Raw genomic sequence first — 21,745 nt, 5'->3', positions numbered from 1 at the left:
ATTTTATAGAGAGCATAGCACTCAATGAGTGAAAAGTGTTAATTGTAATGGGTCCTAAACAGATCTCTTGCTCTTTGGTGCACACAATTTAAAGGGGAGTTTTTAAACTATTTTATAATAATTTTATTAAAAATTACAACAATAAAAACTAATATAAACTAAAAAAAGAAAAGAAAAAAGAAAAAAAACAGAAGGTGCAGAAAATAAGGAAAAAGTAGAAAAAAAACAGAAAGAGAACTAGAAAGAAAGAATAAATAAGGATATAGTAAAGAAAAAGACAAGAAATATATAAAGAAGCAATTTCCCCCTTCATCACAAGTATAAACAATTTTAGTAACTTATCACCTTCTCTTAAAATACAACAAATGACCTCTTCTTCCCATATCCCGTCTCTTATCTATAAACAAATCCATAAAATCTTGTCATTTCAGTCCTGATGTCAGCAAAAGTCCATTAAGGGTTACCTTAAAATAGATAACAACTTACCTATTTTAACTGTGATCCAATAAACCAACATTATATTCCTTCCTTCTAACTCTTGATCTTTAGTCCCTTCAAATAATGTCCTAGAACTTGATTTCTTTTCATTTTTAATTTTCCTCACAAAATTCTTCAAAGCTTTAACAACTCTCTTTTGTAAATCTAATGTAGGAAAATTATCCAGGTCACTCTCTTGCTTTGTTATTTGTATATCCCTTTTAATTATTAAGACATCAGCCGGTTTCTTTTGTATGTCCAGTGTAACATCTTTTTCCATATCAGTCTTGATCTTGTCAGGTAGAACTTGTTACTCTTCCATAACATCTTTTAGACACAGTCTATCTATAGAGGCAGACACTCTTAAAATCAACTTTTGGGTTCATTGTTCAAAAATATCCTTCAATACGTCCAATGTTAAAATATTTCGCTTCATTCTTGTACCTGAATTGTAAGTTGAGTTTGAGTGTTCTTCTCCTTTAATTGTAATCTTTAGTTTCCTGTGGTTCCCTCTATTGTCCAATTTTTAAAATCTTAATTATTATTATTTAAATCAAAACAAAAGCATTTTCCTACAGGAAGGATTTTTTATAATTAATTCCAAAATCTTATTTCAAATTTATCTGGACCCTTAGTCAATTTGCAACTTTCTAAAATCAAAGTTTTCATTACCCTTTTGCTGTTTATTCCCCCTCCCCCCCTTTTTTTTAAGTTCGCAAACTTGTAGTTAAAACTTCTTTCACTAAGGATTGAAGGAAACTCACCTGGTGCTGTAAAACATGTTGATCCAAAGGTTCCTAAGAGCTGAAAAGCAGTTAACAAGCACTTTCTGAAAGTGATTAGAACAGGAAGTGTGCCAACCCCGTGTCCTTTCAAAAGCGCCAACCTCAGTTTCAGCAAGATGGCTATTCCCTCGTCTCTCAGAACTCTAAACCTGTCGGAGACCACTGTTTGCAATCTCCTCAGGAGGAGCAGCTGTTTGGAGCACTTGTGGATGATCTCAAGTCCTCTCCATGTCTGGAGAGGAAGTATCGAAGATCCAGTCTACTTGCCAGTCTTCATTTGCCACAGTCAGCTTTGCTTTTCACAGAGCTGTCTTCAGTCCACCATTTGTTCCCCAGACGGGGAGAGGGTTTAGAATTTGCTGTGTTCCACGTGAAGATTCCTACCCAGTTTGAGAAATTCCAAAATTACAGTCACATTTAAATGAGAATCAAAGAAATTGTTTTTACTGATTCATCAATAAATGATCACTCTGTAAGGGAGTACCTTGCAGTGAGGGATGCTTGGACCAGGTGCATGCAATGAAACCCCTGAATAAATCCCAATATCCCATATATTGGATTAGAATGTTGTAGGCTGATCATACTAAATGTTTGTTTGATTATGTCCCATCAAGTCATTTTTGACTCCTAGTAACCACACAGATAGATTTTCTCCATGACAATCTGTCCATCACCTGGTCATTCAGGTCTTCCAATGGTGCAGTCATCGCCACAGTAAATGAGTCCATCCACCCTGCTGCTGGTCATCCTCTTCTTCTCTTTCCTTCCACCTTTCCCAGCATTAGAGACTTCTCCAGAGAGCTGGGTCTTCACATAATGTGTCTGAAGTAGGATAATTTGAGCCTGATAATTTGTGCCTCGGGTGAGAACTCTGGGTTGATTTGTTTGGCTGTCAGTTTGTTTTCTTGGCTGTTCACAGTATTTTCAGGAGTCTTCTCCAACATCAAAGGTCAAAGGCATCAATAATAGAAGTATATAATAATATAATAAATGTGCATGACCCCAAACCTTGCTTCTTGCTTAAAACCACATGCAGGTTTTGTAATGCCATCCATTATTTGTGCTCGAGGTATTAATAATTTGTTCCCAATCACTCAGAATCAGCCATTTTCTCCTCCCAAGGATAGGATTGGGGTTGGCTTCCTGTGAACTTTTAATCTTAAATGACATAACTGAGAGCCAGTTTGGTGTACTGGCTAAAGTGGTGCTCTAGAAATCAGGAGACGATGAGTTCTAGGCCTCCTTTCAGCATGAAAGCTGGCTGGGTGATGTAATGTGTAGTTGGTCTATCTCAAGTTGTGACAGCAGCTTCCTCTTCACTACGTTGAAGCATTGGGTGACTAGCTGTTCCTCAGTCAGTGTGGATGCAGGTCTTCGGTCCATCCATAGTTCCCTCATGCGTTTCATATATCCCTTCTCATTAGGTCTGCGGTTGTAGTAGCATTCCATCAATTTCAGGTTCTCTTGTCTCGTCCATGTATGGTTTGTTCCAGCAGCCCACTTATCGTCAGATTGTCCTGGTTCCCCAACATCTGGTGCAGACCTTGTTAATCCAGGTGACGTCTGAGCTGGCATGACTCTCTTAGTTCATTTCATTCTCTTATCTGAGGTATGCAGGTAAAATGTTAGGGATCTTTGCTCAAGGACCCCTACTGGTAAGGTAGGTACCAGCTGGGATTTGAACCCCAGTCTTCCATGTCAAAGGGTGGCGCTCTAACCACTATGCTATCCAGCTGTTACACACACACACACACACCTCCCCTTTCACCATATCTACCTGTTCGAGGGTGGGAAACGAGACATGAACTTTGCAAACATATACACACTTTTCTTCTCCAAATGACACTGATGTTTATTACTTATTTTCAAGTAAACAATTTCTGCTGATTTTTAATACATACAAAGGTTCTAGTGGTCGGTGTGACTCTGTGCATGGAATTGGCCTATACACAAAAATCCTTAACTTTGAAAGCAGCTACCACTCCATGTCCATCTGGGCAACTCACCCAGCCATCAAGATGCAAGACAGCATTTGTGACACAGCAAGAGTCCTGGAATGCAGCTCTTGAAAAGATGGACTGCAGGCACTCCAAAGGGGTAATGTCAGAGAAAGGACCCAACTGGGTACCATAAAGCATCATTGTTATTGTCTTCACAAATAATTTGAGGGCACCAGGAATATAATTTCTGCCTTTAAATCAGAAAAACGTAAATGTGGCAGATGCACTGCCCTGAGTGCTTGCAGGCAAAATAGTAGGCAAGAGGTTTCCTGGTGTTGTAGGTTCAAAAATATTTGAAGCATGTCACCTGCTTGATTGAATGCTCATCTACATGCCATGCATAGGTCTTAAGTCTCCTGGCAAAGGTCATAAAAATCCAAAAACACCAGAGAATTCCTGGGAGCCTGGCACTCAGACAAAGCAGCCATCAAGAGACACATAGAGGTAAACAACATTTACATACCATTCAAAAGAGACATTAGAAAAACCAAAAGAACAGTACACTCCCTGGCCAGCAACCAACACCCAGATATGCAAAAATCAGCACTAGGATTAACACCAGATGAACCATCAAACAGCACAAGTCACCCTAGTCAAGGAACTATCAACTCAGGCTGTCCTAACAGCCAGGAACCACGCTGAGACAAGGAACAGGTCTTTAGTGTTTTATTGCTGCTACATAACAGGAAAATCCTAACAAACTGAAGAAGCGTGGGAAAAACCCAGACATATAAACCCCAAAGGTTAAGGCGGGCCCAATCTGTGTCTCTTGGAATGGCTACCTAATTCCTCAGTGCTACGCATGCGCTTTACAGCCTGGATGGGAGCCCCCTGCTCGCCATCCTTACTCATGACACAGGCAATCAACCAAGCAACAAACAACAGCCCAATCAAGGAACTCCCAAGGAGAGAACAACACCCCCACCAACACAAGCAGAGCAAGCCACAGTATATAAACAGAGAGCAAGACCCACTCCCTGTTTGCACTGAAGAGGTTGCCTAGTCTGGCAATGAAACGTCTGCAAGAGAACAACAAGGCTCAGAGAGCACCAAGGACTCCAAAGGTCATAATCTTAGTCATTTGATAGTTTATTTCCAATTTCTCTTCCCTGCAGAATTATGTAAGGACTCTCAGAACTATTCTGAGCCCTCTCAGTATCCTAGATAATATAACACATCTGGATATAGCAGGATGTAAACAAATTTCTACCTTGATTTAGGAGGATGAAAGTCCAGATTATTTAGGCACAGTACCAAGTAATTTAGATAAAGTTAAAATACAGCTTTGCTGAACTCCTTTGAGTTGCCAGAGCAGACACTAAAAGACCCTGAGAATTATACCAGACTTTCAAATGATGCATTTTCAGAAAAAGTTCAAAAAGAATAACAGGTGTTGATCTATCAAGGAGACTTCCAATTTTTCACACACTTTAGCTCAATTAATAGAGTCAAACGCTGACTTAAAATCAATAAAGGCTGAGTCCAGAGAGGAAGTGGAAGAACTACAGCCTTTCTCTATTAAATGTTGAAGCACTAGACATTGGTCAATAGTAGAATGATCTTCCCAGAAGACAGCCTGTTCCTCTGCCAGGAGGCTGTCCTGTTCTAACCAAATCTCACTTTCCAATATGTGTGTCTGGCATACAGTTTGTCAATTATATTAAGCAGGCTGATGGACCTGTAATTTGCGTTGTCATGCCTGCTTTATTTTTGGGTGACTTTAACTGCAATTCCCTATTCCCCAAAATGTTTTGTTTTTTGTTTTCTTTTGATCTACAGATTCATCTCTATATAAATTCTCTAAAATGCCTTTCCTAATAGGTGGAGCAATGCTATTCATATAGAATAGGCCATTTTTAGGATGATCCACTGTGACATGCCAAATAAAAGCAGAATCCTTGCGTCTTACAGTTTGCGTCAAACAAGCTCACACATCTTTCTTGATGGCGTGTTTCATGTATTTAAGACTATGCTTATACTACTGCTTCTGCTCTGAAAGATCGTGCAACGCCAGTATGAGTATGCTTTTGTTAGCATTGTGGACTTCGTAATTGGCAATAAATCTTTTGGGGGGCTTCAAACTATGGTTTGGAATAATAAATAGTTACTATTCCAATAGTAAAATAGTAAATAGTAAATATTGTTTACATTGATCTGTGTTCTTCTCAGATAATAAAGTTTGCAATTTCTGCACTGTTGCCATAATCCTCAAAAACCAGAATACCAAAGAGGGATGCATACACTATAACTGCTTTGGAAAGTTTCTCCTCAATTGCTTTCTCCAACTTAATGGGACATGATCTTCCTTAAAGGAAGACAAGAGGCTGATAAAGATCCTCCACATGAGGCTGACAGACAACAGATTTCAAGCACAGTGAGACTGTTGTCGTTGTTGTTGTTCAATAGTTAAGTCGTGTCCAACTCTTTGTGACCCCATGGACCGTAGCATGCCAGGCTTTCCTGTCCTCCATTGTCTCCCGGTGTTTACTCAAATTCATGTTCATTGCATCGGTGATGCTATCTAACCATCTCATCCTCTGCCGTCCCCTTCTCCTTTTGCCTTCAGTCTTTCCTAGCATCAGGGTCTTCTCCACTGAGTCCTCTCTTCGCATGAGGTGGCCAAAGTATATACCCTTTACCACACTAGCTATTGCTCCCAATGAATATGAACTAAAACTTATTGGTTCACCAGTTCACCTGAACCACTGTGATGTCACATTTAGAAATGAAGTTTAAAGAACCCCTTCCTTCAACATTTCAGCTCAGTAAGGACATCTTACACTGATCTTCTAAAAATCACTCTGTTGTTCTGTTGGTAGGGTTTGAAGTGCATATTGTTCTGAGAAGGAATATATTACCAATTGAAGTGAATATTTGTAGCTCAAGGTTGAACTGTGGAGTCCTTGGTGCTCTCTGAGCCTCGTTGTTTTCTTGCAGATGTTTCATTGCCAGACTAGGCAACATCTTCAGTGCCATGAAGATGTTGCCTAGTCTGGCAATGAAACGTCTGCAAGAAAACAACAAGGCTCAGAGAGCACCAAGGACTCCAAAGGAATAAATTAACCAGGAGCCTTTGAGAAAATTGATATGACTCACTTTTAATTACTGATTAATCTAGTTCTGTCAATATTCCAGGAGGAATATTAAACGCTTGCTGTAATTGCAGTTCCATCAAGGCTCCAGTTGATATATATGACAGTGGCATACCTTTACAACCTTTGTGACAAGGTGTCTTTATCAGCTTCTTATGTGTATCATTCTGTTAGGTCCTGGTATGAATGCAGTTTGCTTGCCAGACTGTAGTTTTCAGGCTGAGTCACACAATACCTCCCCAACACAAACACACACACACACACACACTATGCATTCCCAATGAGACATGCTACTTGGTCATGTACAGAGTCAGATTACTCCAGCCCCTCCCTCCACTGGGAGTAGAAAAACGTTCTTGTAAACAAGGCAAGAACTCAGCAGAAGCCTATGGACTGACTGAATGAAGTGTGGGGTCTCCAAGAAATTAGAGATATCCAGGAAGTGAAAGAGATGACTTTTGCTTCAGGAGCTTGCATGTCTGGCCAGGAATTTGGCTAGTAAGGTATCTGATCTCTATTTTCTGTGTTCTGACAAGTGTCATCGACTCTAACTCTCTGTACTAGTTAGGGAATTGAGTGTAAATTTGGCTTTTATTCATACTTCAGACTGTGTTTATAAGACATAATAGTTTCTTTAGAATCTCTTGTAATTTGTAATACTAAATTGAAATCGGCAGTCACTTTACAGAGATTTTCGGAGAGGGGGGTGTCTCCATTTGTAGCAGAACATCATTATCTTGTGGCTGGAGCAGCATCTTTCCTTTTGGAGCTTTTTAACCATTTTGTCAGCCATTGAATGCCATGATCCAGAAAGCTTTATAATGCATTTTCTTCAACACTATTTGCATTTTAATATTTGAAGTTAAAACTGTTAAGCATCGTATCTTCCTTTTTTTTTAAAATAAAGTTTTGTTTTGTTTTTCTCCTGTAAGATTGATTTATTTCCCATGGGGGGTGGCTGCATGGGGTGGGGTGGGGTGGGGTGGAGGATAAGTTAAATCCTCTACTCACCACAGTTCTATGCAACACAGCCAGGAAGTAGTGCTATAGAAATCATTTCAAGGTATTATGATTTTTAAATTGTCAGAAAGGCATCACAGGGTGTGAGAGCCCTATCTCTTTCAAAGATCAGGGCTGGAGGTAGGGTAAGGCACCCCTTAGAAGATAGGCGGTGGCTACAGGAACTACCATTCCATTACCCCAAAGTAGGATGGATGGTCCAGGGTATGAAGACTCAGAGGGCTTCTGGAAAGGTTTGGGATCCCCAGCCTCCCACCCTGCAGAACTGAGCCCCTGCAACAGGGCCATAAGCACTTGTAGAGTCTCACTCTCTAACTCAGTCTTCTCCTGATAACCTGTTGAATCACAGAATCTTACAGTTGGACGTGACCACAGACATCAATCCCCTGTTCCGTGCATGATCCATGACAGTGTTTTAAGCCGATAACCATCCAGCCTCTCTTTGAAGGCCTTTAGCGAAGAAGAACTCACCATGTTATGTGGCAGCCTGTTTTACACAGCTCATATACTCAGGCAGTTCCCCCTTGGTTTATCTAGCCTAAACCTCTTTTCTTTTAGTTTTATCTCACTGGTTCTAGTCCTGCCCTCTGGGCAATTGATAATGTCCACTCCTTCTTTTGGGTGACAACCCTTCATATCTTTGAAAACTGAGATCATATTTCCCCTCAGTCATCTTTTCTGTAAGCTAAACACCCAGATCTTTTAACCATTCTTCACAGGACTTGGTTTCCAGACCCTTCACCTCTGAACTTGCTCTAATTTGGAATGCCCAGAATTGGACACAGATCTCCAAATCGGGTCTGACTAAGCCAGAGTAAAGTGAAACAGTTGCTTCTCATTATTTGCATTCTCTGCACCTATTAGTGCAGTGCACCCCAATGTAGCATTTGCCTTTTCAGCAACAGCATCACCCTGCTGGCTCATGTTTAACTTCTGGTTGACCAAGACACCCAAATCTCTTTCACAGAGTACTATTGCCAAGTTAGGACTCCCCCACCCTATATTTGTGCCTTACATTTCTCTTACCCAGATGCAGAACTTTACAGTTCTCCTTGTTAAGTTCCATCCTATTTGTTTCAGCCCACTGTTTAAGCCGGATTATACCTTTCTGTATCTTCTTTCTTGTTTGTCTAACTTCACCTGCAAACTTTATAAATGACCCCTCAATTCATTTGTCCAAGTCATTGATAAAAATGTTCAACAGCACAGGGCCTGGAATGGAGCCCTGTGGCACTCCACTCAATACTTCCCTCCAAGCTGAAGTAGAGTCATTAAGGAACACTCTTTGGGTGTGGTAATCCAACCCACTCTCAGTCCATCTAACAGTAGGCCGCCATCACCTTGCTAATGATCTAGTGTCAACAGAGTCAGAGCATTCTGGCTATATTACCAGGCTACTTGATCAATATTCCCCAGTGGGTCTTCAATCATGTCATCCAATGACTTGTGGATATCACATCACTATGTTTTAGTTGTAGCATAATCATCATTTATCATTTATTGGTGGTCATTCACAGACATTAGTTGGTTGTGCTGTCAGATCTATAAGCACTAGGGAATGTTCCTCTGAGTAAGAGTGTGTCATCATTAACTGCTGCCCTGCTTCTTGTATCATATTCAGCTGCCTGCCCTCCATTCTCCCACAACCTTGTGTTGGACTGTTATGCCTTCTTTGTTTATTTATGAGGACCTTGACTTTTCCCCACATAGATCCACTGTTTTATTATTCAGTGAGTCAAACACCACTCGCTTCTCTTTGCTTTTTATTGGTACTAAAGTATTAAGTGCTTCTACAGTACAAGCATCTTGTGCCAACAGACTCTTTAATACCTCCAGTTTGTATAAAATGTCTTTTTGCTTAATTTGAGGGAGGAATTTAAAGGACAGAATCATATGTTTTTCTGCATCAGCAGAGCTGTTTTACTAGATATTTAATATCAGACTGCACTGTCCTTTATAGGCTTATGGTATGGTTCAATTCTATGTGTTTTATTGGTTGGCTATTTTCATGCTTTGTTATAAACTATCACGAATTATTGCTGATTCTGTCCTAATGCACTCCAGATGTAAGGTTACAACTCCAATCATCCTCAGGAAGTGTATTTATACTATTTGGGAAGATGAGATTTGTTGTCCAAGGCATCTGGAAGAACCAGCTTAGGAAAGACCAAAATAAACTTGCTATATTGGGCCAGCTATTATCTCTCAAATTTATCTCACAGGATCCTTGCAAGAATAAAACATTTCTGGGAAGGCGGAGAAGATTTCTAAGTACATTGCCTTGAGTTCCATAAAATGGGATATAAACTTAATAAGTAATTTGAAATATACATCAATTGCAAATTGAATGTTGAAGACCAAAAGTCATGCTGTCATCATGAGCCAGCTGAAAGTCTATTTAATGGCCCATGGCAGAAACAAAACTCCCTCCTAGCCACTTGGGTCAGCTGAAGAGAAAAACCGAAAAACCCACTTATGAGTTATTTGTAAGTTCAACTATTCGTCTGTATTTTTTTACCTGCCTGAACTGCTTTCTAAGGCCAAGCTCATATGTCATACCCTAAGTAGCTATGAAATGCTTCCATAGATGGAATCAGCAAAACAGATGGATTATGGAAATGTGATAGCATTTTGCCTGGTGCATGTTGGCCATCTTGGACTGTGTCATTTTAGAGAGGAGAGTTGGGACCAAAAGCTTAGTGGATTAGTCACAAGAGAGCATTAATCTCTGCATTCTCTATTTTAATCATGGCATGACCAACATGACTGAAAAAAAATATACCATGATAAAATAAAATAAAAAACCCCTATTCATATATAACTCAAACCAAAGAGATCACAGTTGCCTTTATTTAGTTTTGAATTTCAGTAAGAATTTGATGATCTTTCTCCCATCTTATTTTTTGAAGGTCCAGTTTCTCTGCTATTGCAAATTCCTTCTCTTTCAGTGCCACCAAATCCTTCATGTTGATGATAACTGAGGTGTTTGTTGTGTCTGAAATTCAATTTAAATTCAGTTAAATTGAATTAACATTTGAGAGATGTTTTACTTGGGCAAACCTATCTAACTCCTTTTTGGAGGGGGTACTAAAAGATATAAATATGTATTTATGATATAGAGAAGCTGGCTGGATGGTTTATGTTATGAAGTGAAGTTTCCTTTGAATTGGGCTTGACTTTTGATGACTTCATGAATACACCCACACAGTTTTCTTGGAAACAATACATACATGTTTTGCCATTGCCTTCTTTTCTTTCTGAATTTTTTTTTAGATTTTAAAATCTAGCTTCCAGCCCTGATATATTTTAGTGATTCCCCATCCAAATACTAAATAGGCCTAGCCCACTCCGGTCTTCTTTTTTTCTTTTTCTTTTTTAATATATTTATCATCCAAGGTCAGCTAGGTACTACCACCTACCTGGGCTTTATAAGACAGCAACAAAAATATTAATTCACAAGCCTGTTTATCAAAGGATCAGTAGAAGTACTATTGTGAGCTTGTATTTGAAATATCTACTATGCAGAGACCCTTACTCCAGTATAACAATGCCACTAGACTGCAGTTTATCAATGATAACTTCAGAATAAATAATATCCACCACCAGTATAAATCAGAACCACACCTACCATGGATCTGAATTATTTTCCTCTCTACGGAAATCCTAATCCTTTATTAGGTCTCAGTGATAGCTCAGAACTATCATTCCACAGTAAGAGAAATGCACATGTGAATCAGACTACTCATAACTTGCTCAGGGAGGTATGCATCCCTTTCCAACCATTTTATCTTCAAAACCAGCCCGTATATTATCAGGCCCAAGAATACCTCACGATCTTTACAATTGTTTAAACATTTGAATAATAGTCTCCTTAATTCTACTGCAACAATACTATTCTGGCTTTCCAATATGTACTGTATATAGACAGACAACATATGCAATGAAATGTAGTTTATTCATTTATTCTACCAATATACTCAGCTAGCATGGTTTGAATTACACCTCAAGGGAAATTGGCAACCATCCTTCTGACAGCACAAGCTCTACTGAATATGGATTGGGAGAGTATTACCTGCTTTCTGAACCTCCAAAATGAGACTGCTTTTTGTTCTCTAAATGATAAATTATGTTCTTGAATCATGTTCTTGAATCATTACCAATTGCTGGCCACCTCTTCTATCCATCTTCACATCAAGAGATCCTCACAATGCTAACCTACTTTTACAGATTAAATAAGCCAACTATTGCTAATTTAAAATACAACTGGAATGAATTTCCACAACGAAATGTGCAGATTTCTTCAATGTCAAAATATATTATACATATGTTACAGAATGTCGTTGTGTCAAAAACTTGGCGATAAATTCCCCTTTCCTCAGATGAATACCCAAATGTTGCACTTTTTATATTTTCCTCTGTTCTGAATACTGAGCACTGACGTTTTAAAAAATGAGGTAAGTATTTTAATCCATATTTGAAGAAAGCAAGAACTCCCCCCAAGGTGACTTACATAAAATATAAAATGCCATAAAATGCCATAATTTAAAATAATAGAAATATTGCAATGCTCATCCAAGCAATCCATAAAATTAATCAAACCATTTACAAATTGCATGAGCAATAAAATCACCATTAATAATCCAAAACTACCTTGATTTTTTTAAACTTAAAACAATTTGAAATAAATGGGTCTTCAAAGCCTAAGAAAAAGCAGAAAAAGGGATTTCATTCACCATATTTCCTTCTGGAGGAAGTTCCATGAATGGAGCTCTCTGCCAGTCTTCTGCTTCTGCTATCTACCAATCTAGTCAAGAAGTGGGGCCTCTGACACTCACCTCAAGGCCTTGCAGTTGCATGTGAATGCAGATAGTTCTCCAAGTTACAAGGGCTTTTTTGGCCATACCTGCACTTTGAACTGGATTCAGGATTGTTTAAGTGGCAACTGGTCCAATTGTTCCTGCTTATGTGCTGCTCAGCAAGCACTTCAGCAAGGTAAGGGCAGGAATTGCCACGGTGATAGGTACTCTCATTTTAAGCATAATGACCCTCTCCTGCCCCCAAAGATATTTTAACCTTATTTATATATTTCACCTTTCCCTCACAAGTGTTCCCAGGAAAGAACCATGGTCAGGATCACACGTTTGTGCATTTTATGAGAAGGCATTACATTCCAAGCAAAGATTTAAGATGCTGCCTTAGAAGCCCTCATTTTGTACCACCTAGACATACAATGAAATCCTCTGCTTGCCACTACTGACCTCCCAGACTGTGGGCCATGAAGAATGAGAAGGGAGTGCCAAGGATCTGACAGCAAGTGAATATGCATTGAACAAAGGCAACAGCAAAGCAAATAAAACATAGGATACGATAAGCTTTAACACACGGGTTTTCAGTACTTGATGCAAAAAGTCATCATCCTACATGCCTATACTACCTATTCCTGTGATGCATTTCATGCACGCAATCTTTCAGCCTGCACCGATCCCTGATTTTTTCACCTGACCTGGACATGACCAAATGTCCTACAAGAGTCCATGCAGCATGCCTGGAATCCCACCACTTATGTAGGAATGTTCAAGGAAAAGGGGATTGATAGAGAAAGAGACAGACAGACAGATGAACTACAACATTTTATGGGTGAATACCATAGAGTCCATATGAACACGCTGTTTAGGAAAATAGCAGATATGCATATCTTTCTGTTTTTTTCCAACTGATATTTTTATGTTGAAAGTGAAAATTCATTTATTCTCACTATCAGCACCAGTTATCCATGTTGTGCACTACATACAGACAAATAATAAAAATATAATTATGATATACACCAGGCAGACCAGTAAGAAAACAATAATTTTGGACTCCTAATTTTATTTGTTAATGGTTGTTCTGTGGAATATCTAGAATTCAAATTACACATTTATTTTATTTTACTAAAACAATGAAACAAAAAATGAATTTACTTCATAGTTGAATAACAGAACTCTACTACCAAGAAAACAGCATCCTTTTCTATAGCTCAGGTAAGTTACATTGTTAAAATAATTCTATCTTGAATGTTAGAAGTTATAATTTAATAAACCATGTTAGTAAAACAAAGCTCAGAAATAGTTACGAGCATCAGATTTTTATCTGTCTGTAAGACACCAGCTGAGATAGCCTTTTGCCTTAGGATTATCTGATAAAAATAATTACAGTACTGTAATTATGATATACTGTTTGCACAGTATAATTAAGCTATTCTCTTGTGACATATTATCAAAAGCTAAAAATATGGAGCTCTCAAGAGCTTATTTCATATATATTGGCCAGTTATTGATCTTTCTGGATAGCCAGACATCACTGGGTTTTCTAGTTTTGGAAAAATCTCAAGTATACAAATGGAACTAAGCATTTAATGTCAACACAGTTCTGATCAACCCAAACTCAAATAATGAAACAACCTTAGGCTGTAATCCTATATATTAATTTGGCCATGTCTTACTGAACGTGGTAGGACACTTCTGCAATGGCATACCTAAGAATGTGCTACATGATGTTTTGAACTGGAATGAAGAAACTTCAAGGTACTTCAGATGTGATGACAGAGGGGACAAGCTAATAAACATATTACTTGAAAGCAAATACCTATGAAATTGATGGAAGATGTCAGAAATCAGTGTGTTGTAAGCTTCTTCTTGTGGTGCCAAGGGGTTTCAGAACTGTAATGGAAGCATTGGACTGACCCAGATCCAAGTTCACCCTTAGTCATGGAAGTTCCTTGGGTGACTTTGGGCCAGTCACTGTGTATCATAGCATTGGCCATTGGGAGGAAAAGAGAAAAAGGAGGAGAACACATATTATGTGAAAAAATACATGTGAGGAAGTGAGCATGTGTGGCCTCATACCTAATAACTGACCTTGGGCCTGAAAAGGTGTCCCCACCACCCATTAAGGACCATGTGACTGAAGTTGGAGAAGCCACTGATTTGAATACTCTCCCCTTCTTCTCCTCCTAGCACTGCCAGAATATCTGAAAGTGTTGGGTTTAAATGGATCTCAGCTGGCTCTTTGGGCTTAAACTATGCTTTAAACAAGCCATATTAAAACCAAGCTTCTAATCCTACACTCCCTGGTACTCCAAGTGAGTGATTCATGATGGAGTAAGGTTACATGATGGAGTAAGGTAACTATTATAAATCAGTCAAGAAGCACAGTTGGTTTTTAAAACTGGGTTACCAGACTTACTATCTAAATGTCACCTATAAGTAACTTCACTGTGATAATTCAGAGAAAATGTGTTCCATGTATAACCAGGCACTCTATCTCTCCTTTATTTACAACAAGCTTGTGGGTACTGCTCTAGTCAGACTTGGCATTCATTAAGTTTTGCTAATAAGGACTTTAAAAAAAACCTTAGGTAAAGATATTTTGCTCTATAGATGTAAAATGTCAGAAAAATGTGAGCATGTTTAAACATCATGGCTCTGAAGCAAAGTAATCCAGATGTGCTTTAGAATATATCAAGAATATTAACAAATGCTAGAGATTACCCAGAAGAAGTTAACTTTTCTAGGGCTTGTTAATCCTCTTTTAAATCCATCAATTTTCATAGGATTTAATTACATTTGTCTAGCTTACAACACAACACTTCCTACCCCATTACAATAGCAAATGATATGACAAGTTACCCATATGAATCAGGAACTGTTATTTCATAATATGGTTTTCCAGAATTAAACAATACAAACACACAAAGAATGACTCAAGCCCTGGCATATTCATACTAGCTATTGCCAGTATTTAAGAAGAGATGTTAATGTTTTCCATTGCACCTGATCACCTGATTTTTAACGTTATGGAAACATTACTCAAGGCTGGTGCAAAACAAATGCCTGTGCAAATGTGTCAGCCATTATGTGATCAGGAACATCCCACCTCTAGCTGGGAATGTTGCTGCTAATTAATGTGTTATGGCATTACACAGAAAACGGAGCTGGGCCAAAGAACAGTATAATATACTCCACATACCTTTTACTCACTATCACAGTTATCTGAAGGACTCAGGGAGCAGCAGCCAGATGGAATCTTACCTTGACTTCATTTTTTTACAGTTTCCTAGGCAATACATTCATTTAACAAGGTTATCTTATAGCATCCTAGTCTCCTCTGTGGTATCAATTGATTTCCCAGAAAGCCAGGTCTTTTACAGGGCTCAAAACAAAGTCATCATTATAGCCTCATCTTTCGGATTTTCATTATTCTATTCCAATGATCATTTAGTCCCAAAGAGATGCAAAACTGCTACATTTTATAACTTGAATTTAAAAAAAAAACTATCTAGCATTCAAATAGCTGAAAATCCTAAACTGTTTTGTAAGCTAAATTAATCTTGACAAGCTTCTAGGACAATACAAGCACTACACACACACACACACACACACACAGAGCTTATCTCTCCTTCAGGACAATTTAGCAATCTCCAATATACCTAAGCATTTAAAGGAAGTAATAAGCCATGCTAAATAACCAGGGAATGTCAAATAATAATTTGCAATTATGTTAGTCCCCCATCTAGGACACATTTCACAAATCTTCAGAGTTTAGGTAATTTGGCTATAGTTACTCAAGTGCCCAAAATTTCCACAACAGTTTCTCTACTGAAACCTGAAATAGGCACAAAGAGTTTAATTATGTTTTCTTTTCTATCATTCAAAGAGAAGGAACAACAAAAATATCACTTTGACTTCAACTTATTACCCTGTTTAAACACATGAATGCCTATTTCCTAATTCTTAGCTAAGGCCATTATTCAAATATGCTTCTCAAATCCCCCTGCTAAATATATTCCCCTGTGCATGTGTGTGCGTGAATTCTGAAATAGATGAACGGATTAACTTGTGAACCTTGAAGATCCTAAGAAAGCTATTTAGATGTTTGAATACACACTAAGCAAACATTACCTAATTGTGCCCAAAACTGCATAGAAAATACAGGTTTTATATCTATCACACATAGCAATACTTTAAAAAAAAGGAAAGGAGTGGAGGGGAAGGGTGCTTCATAAGCAGTGGTCAACTCATTACCTTCTATTAGGGGGAAAAAAAAGCCTTCGGTCCTTTATTCACTTCCTTGGAAGTCGATCTTACTAACTCAAGACATGCATAGAATTACCCTGTATGGTTTGCCAAGAAGAAACAAAGACCCTTGAGGCAAAAATGGGGGATAGTGTTCAGAGCTTCAGTACAAGCTAAATCAGCTGGTAACAAGCACCCAGGCATTCAAAGCTATTTGGCCAAGCAATAGGAACAGACTGTGATGCACAGTATTATTTTTTTCCCAGAACAGTATCAACTAATGTTTTCACATCCTGGAAAAGATAACACATTCTTAGAGATGCCCTCTGTTTTTCCTTCTTAAAATATTCCTTTGCCATCCAAGCTCCTGAAAGCAACAAGAACCCATCAGCTTTCTGTTTCTGTTCCTTTGCAGCTCTTCACATCTGGGATCTTCTTCTTCCCACCAGGCTAGACAGTATTGTTTAAAGAGCAAGGTTAGCCAGCTGATCCTTGGCTTGAAGAATTGTCAACATTGCACAGGATCTGATGTAAGCCCTCCAGGTGGAGCTCATGGGTGCCTGTGATGTCAACCACAAGCAGTGCTGAAGGACAGCAGCCTTACCAGGCTTCATAGAATTCCCATCTGCAGTGGACAGTGGTGGGATTGGGGTGGAGCTCCTACAAGTATGGGTCTCTCTGCAAAATTTGAGATTTCAGGCTTGCCCAGTGCAGTGCTAAGTGTGGTACCAACTGCCTTGGAAGGTAACACTTTAACTGGCAAGTGGCAAGCAAAACTAAGCATAAGCTGAAAATCTGGCAAGCAAAACTAACTCACCCTGAGGTGGTTGGAGCAGCAGCTTTTCTACCTCCTTTAACCCAGTTCTTGCCCCAGCAGATAGCAGTGGAGTTCCAGTGAATGCTTGCTGCAGTATCATTATCACCACCACTTACAGGAACAGCAATGGAATACAGTGGAGAAGGCTTCCTGGATTGTCCTGCTTAGCCACAGGAGAAACAGACTAGGAAAGATAAGGCTATTGAAAAGAAGCAAAGAAGGTAACCCTCTGCACCTCTCTAATGCAGGGTCCCCTCTTGTGACTTCTGACATTGTTTAGGGTCATCCAACCATTGTGCCCATACAACAGTAATGAGGACAGGCTTTATACAGTAGAAGATGCTGTAAGTCAATGGTGGGGAAATGGGTTAAATGAAGATGGGTGAGAGGGGCAGAAGACAGGTGTGGCTGCTATTTGAGGTTCCCCGCAGGCAGCAGAGACCTGTCTTCTGTCCCTCTCACCTATTGTGGAACTTTTGCCCAAGAAATGAAATTGCTGTTGAGGAATGTGGGAGCTGGAAGGCAGTTTCCAAAGGTGGCCTCTGGTGACGAGGTGCAAGGAGGAGGAAGAAATGGAAGAATCAGCTCTGTCTGGAAGACATCCTTCTTTCTTTCTTTCTTTCCAATGCAAGAGTTAAAGAGGAACATTTGATGCTCTGATGCAAGAATTCCAGACCAATAAACAGGCAACACTGCAGGAGTGGTCTCTGAAGCAAGGGAGATGTATAAACTGCCTCAGACGACATCACTTAAGGGAGAAGTGGGGCCCATGGGGCAGGGCAAGACAAGCACTTCTGTTCAGCTAGGAAAAGGCCAAAGTGATGGAAGCTGAAAGGCTGTCAGAGCACAGAGGATGGCTTGCTTCAAAATGGAAGGCTGGTCTGCAATTCAATGCTAATGCCAGTGCAGCGAGGAAAGGAGTTTCGGCTTAAGTCAGGAACCACGGGGTGGATGCTTGTAGGGGGTAGGAAGGTTTTGGTTGGCTTGGTGCAGACAGCCTCCCCCCTTCCCCCATTCTTTCCCTTTTGATCCCAAAGGGCCAGGGTTGCTTGCATCTCTCTCCTGCTGGTCATCTGTTTTAAAATGCCTGCCTACAAGGAAAGGAAGTAGCAACCAGGATTTTTTTTTGGGGGGGGGGGGAGGGAAGTGACTCAAACTCCAAAGATGCCAGCTGCATCCCTTCCCTCTTGCTCTCTGACTGCAACATAATTATTCCAGCAAGAGCGACATGACAAATTAACGAAGCAGCCAAGGCTTTTGAACTAGAAGGGTGTGCTTTCCCTGAAAATAAATTGCTGTAATCCTTAATGCCTGACACCCAGCTATACCTCTTCTGTTAATTGGACAGGATCCTTTCTGACAAGTGGAATCACCTGCCTTCGGCCAAACAGGGAGGAGAAAATATTGGAAGGCAAGGAGCACCAGATCGGAATTTCCAGCCAAAGTACACAAGGCACCGGGAGTGGAGATCCCTGGAGTAAAACATCCACAGGAGGGGGCTAGGTGCAGCCCCCCAGTTGCAAACCCCTGCTTTGGCAAGCTCTGAAACGTTTTACAAAACAAAACTGAACTAGAAGTTGGACAACTTTAAGGCAACACATCACTAATTTATGATATCCAGGACATCCTCCCAATAAAATGGAAAACATATTTTGAAGGGGGAAAACATTTAATTGGTCTCAAACAGTATGGAGCAACAGCCGCATTACACAGTTTTCTGAACAACCGGGAATGGGCAAAGGCATCCTGGGGGCGGCCAAAGCCATTCACGCACACTTTTGAAATTCAATCACTCCTGTCCCTTTTCAGGACATCCACTTTTTGCCCCCACAGCTAAATAGGGAAAGGAAGAGAGGCAAACCAAGAGAGACAGCGAGGCAGGCATTTCTCCTCTAGTTTGCTCTGTTTTGCTGCGTACCTGAAATGCAGACAATGAAATTGGCTTGCAGAAGAAAAAGCACCTCCCAAACAATTTCCATCCTCCGATTCTCATGCCAAGTGCATCACTCGGTGAAAAAACACAGCAAAGATCAATATTGCAGTTCGAACAGTCCCAGAAAATCTCCTTCCGGACTCGCAGCCTCTATTCCCCAGATGTGCTGACACATGTCCGAGCTCTCTGGTCGCCGTGCAGCTCAAGCCAGATCCCTTTTCTTCCTTTGCCGTCCGCCAAAGACTAAGGAGGCAGCCGCCAGCACCAGCTTCTTCCTTCAGGAGAGCAGGAAATATCCGCCAGGTCTCCCAACAAGACATAGACAAAAGACGAAGGACCAGCAGTTCCCCGCTCCGGAAAGTCTCAATTCTTGGGGACCCGAATGCCAAGTTGTCCCCAAACTCTCCACACCTCACTGAGGCATCGCCCCGGCCAGCCGCGCCGTCCCGGCGTTCCCTTTGCTCCGGCTCGCTACAAAACGATCACAAAGAGATTAGGGCACATGGCATCGGGCGCCAGGTTTTTTGCACCTACAGCTACAGAGGAGAGGAGAGGACGAAATACCAAACCCCGGGTCTCCTGCCAAAAAAACAGCCCAGGCTCCCGTTAATTCCCAGCAACGGAAAGGAGATTTTCCGCAATGCAACTGCAGGGGTCGTTCTTCCCTCGCCTACCGCGGGTCGCTGGCTCTTCCCTCCCTCCTCCCTTCGCTTTCCAAGCTAACGGGGAGAAGTCATCGCGGAAGCAAATAAATTAAAATAAATAAATAAAGAGCGTGCCAAGCGTCTCCGGTTTCTCTCTTTCTTTTCATTCCCACCCCCCGTTTCTTCCCAATCTTCTCAAAATTAGATGGGGCGGCTTTGGAAAAGATGGGAACGAAAATATTTACATCGCGGTGCAACTCACGCACGGAGATCGCTCGCCTCTGCAGCCAGCTGAAGTATAGTATACCGGGGCCCCCGCCTCAGCCCATTTTTTCCCCCCCGCAGGGCTATTCCTGCCGCCAGGAAAATAAATCCAGCTCTCCTTCCCCTTCCCCCTCCTTTCCGAACATTCGCACGCAAAAAAAGTAATTGCAAATAGATACTTTGCACTAATCCGGGCAGAGCTAGGCGAGGAACCGACGAAGTAGTTGTGCCTTCGTCCGTCTATGGCCAGAAAGCAGGCGGGCGGGCGCTCCTAAGCAGGTCTGCTTTAAACAAGCCCCGTTCCTTACGGGGAGACCTGCTCCCAGGTAAGCCTGCTTCCGGCGAGACTGCAGCGGCAAGCGCTTCCCCGGGCTGGGCGGAAAAGAGGCCAAACGTTTGAGGAGCCTCGTGTAGGTTCCATACTCACCCCTTCCACCCCGACGCTCCTGTCGGCGGTTTCTCTTGCCCGTGCTCCGGCAGGGAGGTGAGCTCTCACGTCGTCGACCTGCCCGCGGCCCCGCAAAGAGCGCGAGGTCAAGTTGCTCCTCTCGGGCTCCGCTCCGGGGGGAAAAGCGCGCTTCGCGGCCGGGTCCTCCTGAGGACTGCCCTGCCTGCCTCCCCGCCACGCGCGCCCCCCACCCACTTAAGGGAAGCAAGCCGCTCCGGGACGCCCGAGCCAGCCCGCCACGCTCCGGCAGCGCCGCGCGCAGTCCGGCGGGGCAGGAGGCGGCGAGGCAGCGCGCGCAGGGCAGCGAGCGAGCGTTCTGCGACGGGAGGCGGCGCGTGCGGCGGCCAGTCGGCAGCCGGAGCTGCAGCCCAGGTTGGACTCCGGGCTCTGCCGCCGAAGAGCCGCGCAGGCTGGGCATGCCTACTGGGGAGGTAGGAGCCCGCCCGAACGGAGAGCCGCGGCGAAGCTCGCTCTCAGGCAAGGGGGCGGAAAGGCTAGTCCCCTCAAGTCTCTAGCTGCAAATTACGCCGGGCTCCCGGACGCCTCCTGCCCGCTGCAAACTTTCTTTCCGCTGTATTGATGTATTTATTGTCGTTAAAAAAAATCATTCGCAGCAACAACATCCCCCCAAAGTTGCACCAGAACTGGGAAAGAATACTTGCGGGGAAATGGGGGCGGGAGGAAATGGGCGGGTGTGAGTCCGAGCGAAGGAGACTGGCGGCGCAAACCGAGATGGATTCTCGTGTGCGCCGGGGCTGCCCTCCTCGACACGCTTGGCAGGACTACGTTCAGGGTAGAGAGGTCCGCACTTGCCCCGCACAGGGACTTCAGGCTGCCTTGGGGTGCGCGGCGGGTTTTGGTGGCTTGGGCGTTCCAGCGCCGAGAAGGAGGCCGACTACGGGTGGAGTGGCGGCACCGTGGATGAGGGCAGCCCGCCTGGGGATGAAATGGTCCAAAGTACGGGGGGGGGGGCGCTAAGGCAGAATTTAACCCTCCTAGTTCTCGAAAGCTTAGGCGCATTTTCAGCACCATCTTATGTATGCTTACTCGGAAGTAAGACCCACTTTGTTCGGCAGGACTTACTCCCAAGTAAGAGTGCAGAGGATGGCAGGCCGCCCGAAGAGAGCCGCGTATCCGGAATGAAGGGCGGGATAGATATGGAAGAAAGGAAGGAGGAAAACCATTCGCTTGAGTCAAACTGAGTTGGAGGGG

At 41.9% G+C, this 21,745-nt stretch overlaps 1 protein-coding gene across 1 annotated transcript in view; it reads right to left on the bottom strand.

Moving 5' to 3' along the window:
• CA10 (carbonic anhydrase 10) overlaps window positions 1-19,881 on the bottom strand; it is a 395,508-nt gene extending 375,627 nt beyond the window's left edge. Inside the window, exon 1 of the mRNA XM_063296562.1 lies at window positions 19,163-19,881. Within this exon, the coding sequence (XP_063152632.1) occupies window positions 19,163-19,223 (61 nt within the window). The 5' untranslated portion in view covers window positions 19,224-19,881. The remainder of the gene's footprint in view (window positions 1-19,162) is intronic.
• Window positions 19,882-21,745: the final 1,864 nt, after the last annotated feature.

The sequence above is a fragment of the Candoia aspera genome, chromosome 2, assembly GCF_035149785.1.
Source record: "Candoia aspera isolate rCanAsp1 chromosome 2, rCanAsp1.hap2, whole genome shotgun sequence".
NCBI lineage: Eukaryota > Metazoa > Chordata > Lepidosauria > Squamata > Boidae > Candoia > Candoia aspera.
Note: the sequence above shows the minus strand (reverse complement) of the source record. Positions and strands in the feature narration are given on the sequence as shown.